This window comes from Syzygium oleosum, unplaced genomic scaffold (assembly GCF_021117445.2).
Source record: "Syzygium oleosum isolate NSW1041296 unplaced genomic scaffold, Sole_v2.1 Sole_v2.20, whole genome shotgun sequence".
Classification (NCBI taxonomy): domain Eukaryota; kingdom Viridiplantae; phylum Streptophyta; class Magnoliopsida; order Myrtales; family Myrtaceae; genus Syzygium; species Syzygium oleosum.
The window spans coordinates 5,918,060-5,931,108 of NW_026607504.1; the positions used below are offsets into that span (position 1 = coordinate 5,918,060).

The window sequence follows — 13,049 nt, forward strand, 5'->3', positions numbered from 1 at the left end:
TATAAATTGGAGGGGGAGGAGGGAGGGGCGGATTTGTCGAGGCGAAATGGAAGTGGGGCCGTCAAATCAATCACGGACTACGAGAGAGAGACAGAGTGTTTTGCGTTGCCTGGTCAGATGATGTGCGTGAAGGGGATGACGTGGCCGCACGAGGAGATAAAAAAAAAAACAAAAAACAGTGTGGCCAAAGATCACGTGCATGATGCCAAAAATGGCAAAGGAGAACGATCGCGATGTTGTGAAGTATACGTGACATCGGAACCGTTTAGATTCTCAGTTTAATTGGGCACGTAAAAATCCATAAGATGATATATATATATGTATATGAACGACTTCATGTAATTGTCAGATGCGAGATTGATAGTAAAATCCACCCTTTTTTTGTCTATATTTTTAAATCGACCCGACACCTTATATTTGTTAAAGAAAACAATTCGATGTTAATGGGAAACGAACGAAAAGCGAGACGTTCCGAAAAATCAATTGATAGTGGTATCCGTATGAGCCAGTCGTGTGTCGGCATTTGCTGTTTCGCCTTTCGATCTCGATGGAGTTGGTTATGCAAAAGAGATGATTTATATCTTTAATTGAATCGTGTATAAGGTGTATCTAAGTTGGGTTAATCACCATTTTATTATATATATATAAGATGTGAAATTAGATTAGGTTGTTTGATTGGGTGCGATTCTGTTGATGATGGAACCAGGAATGGGGCTCCATTGATAAGGAATTCTGGATATGCCCATGCCCCCAAAAGTCTCCAATGACAGAACATGGTACAAAAGGACGACAAATCATATTCCCATTGAGTTTCTCAAGGTTCTTTCTTCTTAGGTCTGTCCTTCTCCCCTTTTCAATATATGTGCCCCACAATCCAATTGATCCCTTGAGCCCAAGTTTTGTTTTTCCTTTTCCTTTTAGAAAATATCACTAAAAACTCTAAATTATGCGTATTATGAAATAATACCTCGATTTTTTTTTTGTGTTGTCAAAATCCGAAACTTGTACTGATGTAACTAAAAGACACTCTGCCACCACAAAAGATCCTAAACTTTGCTCAGCATAACATTATTACTCCAAACTTTCTTTCTTGTCGTCAATAACCCAAATTTGTAGCGGTGTAAAAAAACACGATAAAAAATTTGGGATATGGGTGATGTGGTGGGCATAATTTAGGATAAAATAACATTTTCTTTTTCCCTTTTTGCAACATTAACCATGCTCGTCATCCACTCTATTTAGTCATTTACCTCCTCCTGTTTACTTGTTTTCTTGCCTTTATAATTTTACCTGAAGATGATTCCTATTTTTCCTTAAGCACAGAGACTTGTTTTCCCCCACATTTTGTATACACAGAGAATTTGATAGTCCCATAATTATTCAGTGGTGAACATTGCCAACCTAGAAAAGCAAGGTACATTGCTCCAAGAAACTGTCTTTTCGATGACCTTGTCAGCAAAAGGAGATTTTTTCAGATTGCTACACACACTCCAATGAAAACAGAACAACACAATGGCCAAATATGGCATCTCCACTTCCCAATACGAAGAAAAACACCAATGCCATGCGCATGAGTGTGAAACACATAGATTAGGTGTTGGATCCACCAATGTGATACCCCCTGCACACAAAGTTAACAAGAAAAGGGAAATAACTGCAGAAAAGACAAGGTACTCACACATCATGATGGGTGGCTTTAACCATGCCAACTCCAAAAGAAGGATGACATAACGGAAGAAGTCATGCTTTGCATCGTCATCTTTGCATTCTTTACACAAGCAATGTTAGGCATTTCGAAGATCACCTGAAAGATCACCAGGACCCCATTGTTCTTCATCACCTTTTGGCATTGTTTTCTTGAATGCTAATGCTGAAAGTGAGTGGCCTAACCAGAGTGATGCAGACATGAAGACATTTTGTTTTGTATGTCATAACTGATCAACCAATGTCTAGCAGTACATCATTGCCATCCAGGAGTGCTATTGCAGATTTTGAACCAAAAACAGTACAGGCTGAAATGGTTATGTGCCCAACAATATGAGATAAATGAGAGACACAAACAGCGGCAGCAGGAGACTTCCTCATATATATTTTCTGCTAACACCAACACAGAGGATAGAAGGTTTCATTGTCGAGTACTTTTAATTTGTTTAAACTTTTCTCCCCCGACAGAAGTAGGACCAAAATGACCAGAAAAACATGAAAAGTCAGAAGCACACTCCATAATATTGCTGAGGGTAACAGATTTTCTATCCACAATTGCGACAAAGTCGACACCAACTATACAGTATCTAACATTTTGGAGAACATACAATGACCAAGTAGATACTAGATACATCTGTTCATAATCTCTTGCATTGCTTGGCTCCTACAAAATTAGTGACGAAATTGGTGTATTGCCACTGCAGAAAAAATACAGTAGCAGCTTGACGATCTACGAGTAAGGAAATTTACAAATTACTAATCCCCCAGAATTCTGACTCCCTCATACATCACACCAGAGTGCAGATCTTCGATACTACTAATGCTCCCGTAGCCATTTACTTCTCTTAAACCTATCCAACCACTGCGTGTGAGAAAATCATGGAAATCCTCTTCAGTGTATAGTGTTTTTTCTTCTATCCGATCAGATCCATCATACATGCAGACTTTTATGGTGATCCCTGCCAAAGTCACAACTTCTTCATCATATTGTGCAAATCACTATCAAGTACTCAAATAATCGGCTAATAATCAAACACCAGTGATCTGAGGTGTTGAAGTTATAAAATACCTTCATCAAGTTGGAGGGTGTAATTTCCTATAGGCATATCTCTATCGAGGCTCCGAATAACCTGGTTCTCATCCTCCAGCCAAAACGCCCGCTTAGTTCTTAATCTGAACGCCGACTTGATTGCCTCTTTGATTGCGTCTCCACTTCCATCGATACCCACCCTTCTCACATAGTCGCCCAACTTGACCGTAATAACTCTCCCTCCATATGATGACTGGTCCCCTCCTGCCATAACTGACATTAAAAGTGCTAAATGATCAGACACAGAAGACAAGTTAACACATCCAATTATGGGTTACTTTTCAATCACCAAGTCAGGCCATTTTCCCTTTAACATTGCCAAGACACGAAATACAACACAAGTCACTAGCTCTACTGTCAATTGTTTATGGTACATGATAAATTACAAGAAGCTAACTTTGGGCATTAAAATTTAATAATATCAAAACAGCTGTAGAACAAGTACATATGGTGTTTCTTAAATTTTAAAACATGAAAAAGGTTGTCAGAACTGAAAGAATACATGCAGTACCAGTGAAAAGGTACTTTTAGCTAAGGTTTCAGGAAAAAGAGCTGTGGTGGAAGATATCCAATTTCCTTTGAGAATCAGTCCTGGCTGTCATCTGCAGGCTACACCTACATCCTATCGAACAAAGTGCCACAAACATCTAATATCTTAATCTGCACTTTGATGCCTAATGCAAGCTGTCACAATCTTCAACTCATATTGGAATTATCAAGAGATGTGCAAAAAAAGAACTTCTTTATTCATTGACAAAATGATAAATCCTTTTCAGACAAATCGTTTCCCGATGTTAGTGGGAAATTGGAGTGTATTGGTATAAACTGCATCAAACCAGATCTGGAAATAAAACTTATCAGGACTTTTGAGTTGCTGCCCCATATGATTACCATAACTTGTGACATTTGGACTTATAGTCCACACCACAGATCAATGATTAACCAGATGATGTGCACGAACTCTCGCAAATGATCGTGTCTAAGCACTGACTTTAAAATATAAACACAATGTAGAAAGCCGCATGCAGAATTACAGCTACTTGTTCGATCAAAGTGTTTTTCACCAACAAACACCTTATTTCTAGAAATTAAACCAACTACAATACTCAATAACTGCACTTTCCGGGAGATCAATGACACATAGTAAATGTGAACTTCCGGTAAGAATTTTAGATGCCTACCATTTCCAGGGGCATCTCTCCAGTTCCAAGGAGGAACTCCACTGGCTTCCACCGCATCAGCAGTAGTTATAGCAAGAGGATCACCATCTTGATCTAACTGCCTGTCCATGTTGACGGTTGTCTGTCCACTAGCTGTAAGCAATTAATCGTCGGAGAAATTTAGATAAAGTGCAAGAAGTAATGTACAGCAAGCTTTGCAAATATAGCCTACCATACAAGCAACATAAAGCGATAATGATCCAGGTTCTTCATAGCATCATAAGAAGTTTCACCTTCATGGCTGAGTAATAGCGAAATGTAAGGAACAAGAACAGGAGAGGTACTTTTCCCGACCCAATTCAATAGCAGGCTAGATAATCAATTTTGTGTCCAATAAGACAATTACCGAGAGGATACAAATCTTGCGGACACTGTTTAAACCTGCCTCGTATTGAGAAACACAGGCTTCCATGGACATTCTGTGCATTCCTTTAATCTATAAAATAGCCTGTTCTGAATAATGGCATACTCAAGGGAAGTCCGGTCGAGCCCACCTAGTGTCCGATGAAGTCCCTTCATCAGTTCTCAACCTCATATTCCACTCTCAACAAGTTTCCACAAATGTTTGACTAATTATCTACGACTTGATCCATACCGCACATGGGCAATTCAAATCTAAATTTTTGCATGCCTATGAAGAAAACAAAATAATGGGAACAAAACACTGCTTCACATTCTCAAGATTTGGCAGGAAGTACCTTCCACGGGTCCGAATTGGATGCCGGAATCATCGAAACCTGAAACGTCAACTGAAACAGTCATAAGTTCTCGTCCTTGCGATCACATTTGACTAGCACAACAAGAGTAGAAGCTCAAAAGAAAAATATCACAGGTTCTTGCAATTCAAACACCTCTCACTAATAAACCAAAACGCTAAAGTCAACAAAATAGGCTATGAAACACAAAATGCGGAGCATCAACGCCCTTTGGCCGTTTGGCAAACAGTTGAACTGCTATTTTCATGTGCCCCTCCTCCCACAGCCAAATAAAATGTTATTCTAATTCCAAACATAGAAATAAACGGAGCATGGCATACAAAAACACTTGGCATTTCGATATGCACACCTTTGTCGGAGAACTGGATGAAAGGGTCGACTTTAGGCGGCGTCGGAGCAGACCCCCCAAAGACTCCTCCGGCCCCGCCGCAGCAACCGCCGCCGCCGCCGCCGCCCCCGTTCCTATTCCTATCTCTGAGCAGCTCCTCCAGCTCCTTGTAATACGTCATCTTCGCCGACCCGGCACCGCCCTTGTCGCTCTGCTGCTGCTGCTGCTCCTGCTGTTGGCTGTGCCTCGCCTTCTTGAACTCCTTGAGCAGGTTGCGCCACTTGTCGGTGCACATGGTGGGCGAGCGGTCGAAGCCCTTCTCCCTCATCTTGGAGGAGATCTGCTCCCACAGGTGCTTGTTCGACTTGGACGTGTTGAACATCCCGTCCACCTCCCGGCGGAACCCGATCAGGCTCCTCGTCTCCTCGGTGACCCACGTCTCGGCCCGCTTCTTGGTCGCCCGGAGGAGCTCCGGCCCGGGCTCGGGCTCCGGGTCCTCGCCGCCGCTGCTGTCGGCGAGGATCATCTGCTGCTGCTGCTGCTGCTGCTGGTGAGGGTGGTGGTGGTGGGGGTGGTGGTGGGCGGGGTGGTGGGAGAGAGGGTCGCTGGTGACCACCTGGAGCATCATTTCTCGGTCCGACAAATCCGTGGGACCGGGGTGGGGCTTGTCGGGGAGGTACATGGCGCCGGGATCGGTCGGGTCTCCGGCGGAGAAGGTAAAGGACTGATCTTGATTCTCGTTTTCTGTTGGGGAGGCAGGGAAGGATTCGAGCGCGGTGTCCTTGACTGAAGAAGGAGGAGGAGGAGGAAGGAGAGAGAAAAGTTGACTGTGTCTGTCTGTCGGAGTAGTTTCTCTCCTCTTTCTTTTTTACCCTTTTAATTCTATTTTCACTTCAATTTTTGCGTTTTTGCCATTTTCACCCAAATATAATAGCACAAATGATCTCCAAATTTAGATCTAATGTGCAATATGGCATCTGAATATTTAATTTATTCAATGTGATCCATGAACTTTTGATATATGTTCAATGTAATCGCCGAACTATATGCAGATATTCAATATCGTTCTTTCGTTTTTTTTCAAGATCAGAGACAGCACTAGGCTAAAGTTTAGGGGCTAAACTGAACATGTATCAAAATTTCAGGAATCACATTGAACAAATTAAAAGTTCAAGGACTAAATTACACATTAGACTAAAATTTAGGAACCACATTAAACAAATTAAAAATTCATGAACTACATTACACATTTGATCAAAGTTTATGAACCATTTGTGTTACTTTCCCATTTTTTAGTTGTCCAATTTTCCTTTTCCATAAATTTTCCAAATCAAGTCCCTCGTATGCTAAATCCAGCAAGGTCCAGCTGTGGTGATATATCGAACAACGTCGTCATTGACGAGGATGAAATTTATCTGACGTGTGATGTCCACATTGGAAAAAATTTATCCACATTGGCTGAATTTACCCTTAATACACTTCGGCATTATCTATATTAGTTGAAATTTTCCATATAAATCCTCATCCTTGTAGGCATTTTTAGATTTAATCCGCATCATATTTTAATGCAGTTTGACAGTCATGTTTGCTGAATGGACTTAATTAGAAAAATTTGTGGAAGTAGAAGGGTTTTGTTGGATATCTTAAAAAATAAATTCTTAGAAATTCATGAACTTGATAAAAAAAAAAAAGAATGTGAAAAGTATTAGGAAGGGAAAATAGAAATTCCTTTTATTTCGGGAGATAATGTGGTTGCACTGGTTGGTATTAACTATTGTTCTTCTTGCTGTAATCGTAACGAGACGAGGAGGGAAAGTGGATAAAGGTCGTGCCATGCGCTTCCACGTGGCAGTGGACCCTACTTTTGCAGTCTCCTTCACCGTGAGGATCACAAAAGCATGGAAAAGTTTCATCATCTTCCCATGAAAATCAGATCGTTAGGAAAAATTCCAAATAGTGACGTCAAGTGTTATCATTTTTTCAAAAGAGGATCCGAAATTAACTTTGTTTTAAATAAAATTCAAAATGTATTTAGTCAATGGGTATTCGTTTGTCTTTCTTTTTTTTTTTTTTTTCAAAATATTTTCCGTGAGGGCTCATTTTCCGAAATGTTTGCCCTCGAACATAATTTTCCGGTGCCTCTGCGACCAATATGAAAAAGCCTTTCGGCTAGCAAAATATTTTTCGCGGCGTGCGCGTGGTCCACCTCGCTAGATCGGCGCGGCGGCTCGCCGAGCGAGGCGGCGCCGTGCGGCGGCGGCGCCTCGCTCGCCGAGCGAGCGAGGCGGACCTCGGCCGGCGGCGGTCGCCCTCGGCGGGCGGCGGGCGGCCCTCGGCGATCGGGCGGTCGACCTCGCCGGCGGGCGGCGGCGGGTCGCCTCGCGGCGGCGAGGGCGGCCTCGCCCAGGCGGCGGGCGACCCTCCGCCGGCAGGCGGCGAGCGGGTCGACCTGCTGGGTCGAGCGGCGGCCGCCCTCGCCGGATCGGCGAGGGCCGCTCTCGCTCGCAGCCGAGGGCCCCCTCGCGGAAAGGAAAAAAAAAGAAAAAAAGAAAAGCAAAAAGCGAAAATGCCATGGACTAAATACATTGGGTAAATGTGTCTAAAAAGAAAGTTCATTTGTCCAAAAAAGTTCGAGGGTAAATGTAATGAGTTTGGGGTTTTTGGTGATTTTTCGAAAGTTCATCATCTTCCCATGAAAATCAGATCGTTAGGGAAAAATCCGGAATAGGGCACGAAATGTCATCGTTTTTCAAAGAGGAGTCGAAATGAAATTTATTTTAAATAAAAATTTAAAATAGTCATTTAATCTCAAATAAAGATCCGAAATAATCATTTTGTCTCAAATAAGGACCTGACTCGCCGACCCGCAAACAAATGCATCTCCCGTTTGTATTCCGGCAGCCTATCAGGGGTATTTTCGTCCTAAGACATTTTTTTTCTCTCTCTTTTTTCACCTTGTTCAACTTCTTCTGGATCCGAGCCATGGTGTCCCTGTTCGTCATCTTCTTCGTCAATGTTGAAGACAGGCATTGCCCAGATGAAGAACACCGGAATTGGGGCACACCATTTTCTGTGTTCTCAGAGAAATTTACCTACAACTATGGCGTACGTATGAGTAGCAAACGAGAGAGAAGTTTCCGCGAGATGAAAGGCGAAATTGGGGCTCATCAATTTTTGGGTAAGGATTGCTGGGATTGTTTCAAATAGGCACATGAAGAACGCAAAATACGACATCTCTCTCTTTTTCGAAGTGTTTTGCGTGTACATCATCACTCATCCTTCACGCGAAAAATTCTGAATTAAGCGGAGGTTTCAGCGCGAGCGCGAATGTAAGAGACAGCCATGGTGTTTGTTTGTGAAGTGGTTGAATCCGAGGTCGCACCGGGGAGAATGCTCCCCGACAGTACCATGGCGAAGCAAAATTGGGGAGGAAGAAGATCCATGGAGAAGAAGATGAGTATAGGGGAAGAAAAGAAAAGCAAAAAAAGAAAGAAAAGTATGGAAGCGAGGCGGCCAAACTCTGCCTTCTCTGCGACCACCAAGTTCCACTCCGCCGACCTCCTCCCTCGCGAGCACCTCCGCTCCCAGATCTGCGACAATTGCGCCTCCGCCCGCTGCTCCACCGACAACCTCGTCCTCTGCCAGGACTGCGACCGGGGACGCCCACGTCGCCTTCCTCGTCCCCTCCTCCCACCGTCGCTCCCGGCTTGACGGCTTCTCCGGCTCCCCCTCTGCCCTTGAACTGGCCTCCCTCTAGCGCCTCGATTTGGACGACGTTAATCTAATGCTTAACGAAGAAGAAGATTTTTTTTTTCTGGTTAAACGAAGAGAAGATGATGAACAGGAATAAGAGTGAAAAAAAAAAATTAAAACGCCTTTGATGAAAATACCCTTGATCGGCAGCCGGAATACGAACGGGAGATGCATATATTCACGAAACAAGAGTGAAAAAAAAGTTAAAACGCCTTTGACAAAAATACTCACGGACCAGTTTAATATGAACGGAGATGCATATATTCACCAAATGAGCCCCTTTGACAAAATGACTACTTGTTTTTTAATATAAAGTTCACTTCGGGTCCTCTTTTGATAAAACAATGGCACTTTGGGCCCCTATTTAAAAATTTCCCCATATTGTTATACGAGGGATAATGACACGGTCATGAATTTTTGGTCCAATATATAATATAATTCCTAAACTTTTAATTTATTTAATATGATTCATCAACTTTAATTTAATATGTAATTTCATCCTCAAATATTATTCAATACTATATGAAAATATTCAATGTTATAAAATTCATGGATTATATTGAACAAATTAAAATTTTAAGAATCACATTGCATGTTAGACCAATATTCATAAATCATCTATATCCTTTGTCTGATTAAACATGTCACCGGATGCACAATTTTTGCAGTTTTCTACATGATCACCATGAGGTCAGTCAGGTTGAAAAATTGATCAGGAGATGCTAGCCAGTCCTCCATGCGCCGTCCTCCACCATTGCCATTCTCGAACGACCCTCCATGATGCTCCTTGGCGCCTGTACTTAGGGCCCGTTTGATTCGGTTTTTCAAATGCAACTTGGGGGAATGCAAATACTTTTAGGTAAAAGTCACTTGGGTAAATGTAAGTGGTGTTTGGTAAAAAAAAATTTGTGAAGCTGCTTTGGCCTAAGTAGTGTTTGATAAATTTTTTTTTGCAAAGAGCTTTGGCAATTTTTAGTTTTAATATTCCTGTTTTGCCCCTATTACTGTTTATCTTCTTCATCGGCGAGGGTAGATCTGGCCGGCGAGGGTGGCCGGCGAAGCTCAATCTGTCTTCTCCAATTGCCTTTGCAAAGTTCCGGGTCCGGCAATACCTTACCAACAAAAGGTGGGCCGGTCTCCGTGCACGTTTTCCCGGCACCGCCGTCACTACCATCGAACACTTCACTATAAGCGACCCAACTCACTACTTCTTTGCAGCTCCCACCGCCGTCGAACATTTTCTTCAGCTTCATCGAAGGGTTTCTCCAAAACCATCGTGGGAGTGGGTTCTTCTAGAGCTCTCGTTCGGCCCGGCCCAAGCGTTCCTAGCGATGGGGAGCGGACAATCTCGTGCTCGGGATTCGAGAGATGTTTGCGAAGCAAAGCGCGGCTCGTATTCGACTATTCACTGATAACAACCAAGTTGTAAAAGCTAGCTCGAACATTTAAATCATGATGTTTAGCAAAAAAAATACATGTTAATCCTGATGATTAGCACCGGCAAAAAATGGGTTATCGCCCATCGGTGTGCTAAATATGAAAAAAAAAAAAAAAAAAACTCGCGATTGAAGAAAGTAAAGAAAATGCGGTTTCCTTTATGTAAGGAGATATACTTAAGTTATTGCGTGATGAGAAGTATTACTCGAATTTAGTATTTACAATTGAGAGGTTTTTGGGGATCGGTTGATCAATTTTTTTGTTTATATTTTATTAATCATTTTTTCCATTGTTTAGCAATACACAGTGATTATTTCTTTATTTAGCTATCATGGGTATTTTATGGAAAGATTAGAAAGTATTATCTTATTTAGACCCGCCGTAAGAATAGTATTATCAACGTGTTTTGAATCATTTGTTCGCATTCAACCTCTCATACGCTTTTCATTTAGTTCTTTCGATACTCAACACTAATCTCATCGAGTATTTGTCGACGGGCTTTGCTTACAAGGTTTCATAAGGAAATATAAAGTACTGTTTTATTTACATTTAAATGCACCTTTTCAGAATTCCGAATTATTTTCGAGCACGCCGATCATTTCGAACTTTTCAATCCAAGGCCCCGAAACGAGTATATGCCGAGGCATGTAGTTGATCTTGGCCCGACCTAATAATTGCCCAATCAAATACATTGGGCCTAGTTATATGTCTCGACATAAAGATCAATTATCTTTGTACAATGATATTATTAATCAATTCCGAGGTCTAGTTGATAAGGTATCTAAGAATTCGATCGCTATATTACCTAATGGATATACTTTCACATATATTATACGTAAGATGAATTTGTCCGAAACGCTGGAAGTTAAGGAACCGGCGTCGGGTCTTGTTTCGCTTAGTACCGTTGCATAGATTGGATTCTAGAATTCATTAAGGCGTGATGTAACCATGTCCTTTGTCAGGCAGACAAGCATAAACGCTCCAAAATCATCTGAAATTTTTTAATCAAACTTTATCTTGATGTAGCTTCCATAGTATGCTTGCTTTGCTCTATGCTGCTACTAGGAGAGACACACATATTCATGTGTCTGTAATTTTGTGAGACGAGATCTCATGATGTGTATATATACCCATCATTGGTATTTCAAGCCTTATCACTCTCAAGATGGAGCCAGAACATAGGAAGAGGTTGAGGGAGAGATACAAGTGGAAATCTTGAAGAATTTCCTTTGGGAATGGCCCTTTTCACAGGGCAAAATGCATGGTATGTGGAGGCCACAGGGGCATTGTTGGTCTTTGTGGGCGAGGCATGCCTCAATATTGGAAGCATTTGAGGGAGCAAAGTTCATGAAATTGGACTGGTGGCACAGTTCAAGAGATTGACATTGCATGTGTGTGTGTGATTTTCCCTTTCAATTCGGGTGCTCTTTGTTTGCCCCAATGTGTATCTACCTGCAAGTTAGTTCTTTTTGTGTTTGCTGTTTTGGTTGCAATGGTAAAGGAAGAATCGTGCCATGGGTTTGATGTGTTATATATGCGGTGGATAAAGTCGATCATGTGAAGAAGAATAATGTGGGAGTTTCTGTAGTCTTTTGTTTTTTCACAGTATTCTTGATTCACCGTAGGTATTAGCAAGATATTACGTGTTGTGAATGAATTGGGTCGCCGCGTCAATTTTTGATCTACATTGATTTTTAAAGTAGAAGTGAGTGATCTATGTGCATTTAGCGACCGTTCTTCTCGCCGAATATTGAAAAGATCAGGAGGTAGGCTCATAACGCATGTTGAGTGTATGCCTTGACATTCTTGTCACGTGAACGAGGGTTTCATAAACAAAACCTAAAATATGGATGTTATCACAAATCACATGAAAGATAAAAGTCAAGAGTAACCAAACATATAACGAGAAAACAAACGGCCTAACAAGAAGAGAACAATATCCAAGTTCGAGCTTTCCATTAGTTATCCAATCCCGCGCGCTTGATAATCAATTTCCCATCAAAAGCATAAACTACGCACATGAAATCATGCCGGCCACATAGCATACTCGAGAAAATGGACCTTCGACAATCAAAGACAAATTATACGGCAAAAGGACACTATAAGTGCCATAAGTTGTGTGTATGGAGATCATTTTGGTGCCATAACTTTTTTTCGGATCACTTTGGTGTCAACTTTTTTAAAAAACGATTACTTTAGTGCCAATACTGACATGGTCGCCGGAAATCTGACGTGGCTCTTTTTTTTATTATTAATTTCCGATGCTGACATGGCTCGTCGGAAATTTGACGTGGCTCGTCGGAAATCTAAGATATTTGAATGCTCGCTCGGTTAGCGAGGGATCTGCTAGATAGACATTATCGAATAGCACCCTTTGATGAGAGAAATGAGCAAGAGGCTTCGAGAAAACTAGTGTTTTCTGAATTATATGAAGCCAGTCAGCAAACAGTGAATCCATGGGTATTTGAACCCGAGTATCCGGGAAAAAGCAGAATATTTGATGGAAGAACGGGAGATCCTTTTGAACAACCTGTTATAATAGGAAAGCCTTATATTTTGAAATTAATTCATCGAGTTGATGATAAAATACACGGACGTTCCAGTGGACATTTATGGCTGCGAATGGTAACCATTCTGTTTCTCTATTTCTGTTCTAGAAATAGGTTTGAAACAGAAATCTGTTTGGTAATGAAATTCCAATTTCTATTTCTGGAACAAATTTTTGTTCTAGAAATAGGTTTGGAACATAAATCGAAGTTAAAATTTTTAGCTTCTCTATTTACAGAACAGAAATGAGAAAT

The 13,049-nt window shown here is 41.5% G+C and overlaps 1 protein-coding gene across 2 annotated transcripts; it reads right to left on the reverse strand.

Annotated features, from left to right (window-relative positions):
* Positions 1-2,205: 2,205 nt before the first annotated feature.
* Positions 2,206-5,921, reverse strand: LOC115670403 (trihelix transcription factor GT-4-like). 2 transcript variants are annotated; one of them, XM_030591660.2, is made up of 5 exons: positions 5,080-5,921; positions 4,713-4,751; positions 3,976-4,107; positions 2,774-3,007; positions 2,206-2,663 (listed from the first exon to the last, which is right to left on the reverse strand). In XM_030591660.2, the coding sequence occupies exons 1-5, from the start codon at positions 5,738-5,740 to the stop codon at positions 2,461-2,463; spliced, it is 1,269 nt and encodes a 422-aa protein (XP_030447520.2). In that variant the 5' UTR covers positions 5,741-5,921; the 3' UTR covers positions 2,206-2,460. The 2 variants fall into 2 exon arrangements, with proteins under 2 accessions (XP_030447520.2, XP_030447518.2); XM_030591658.2 differs by having other exon boundaries at positions 4,713-4,763.
* Positions 5,922-13,049: the final 7,128 nt, after the last annotated feature.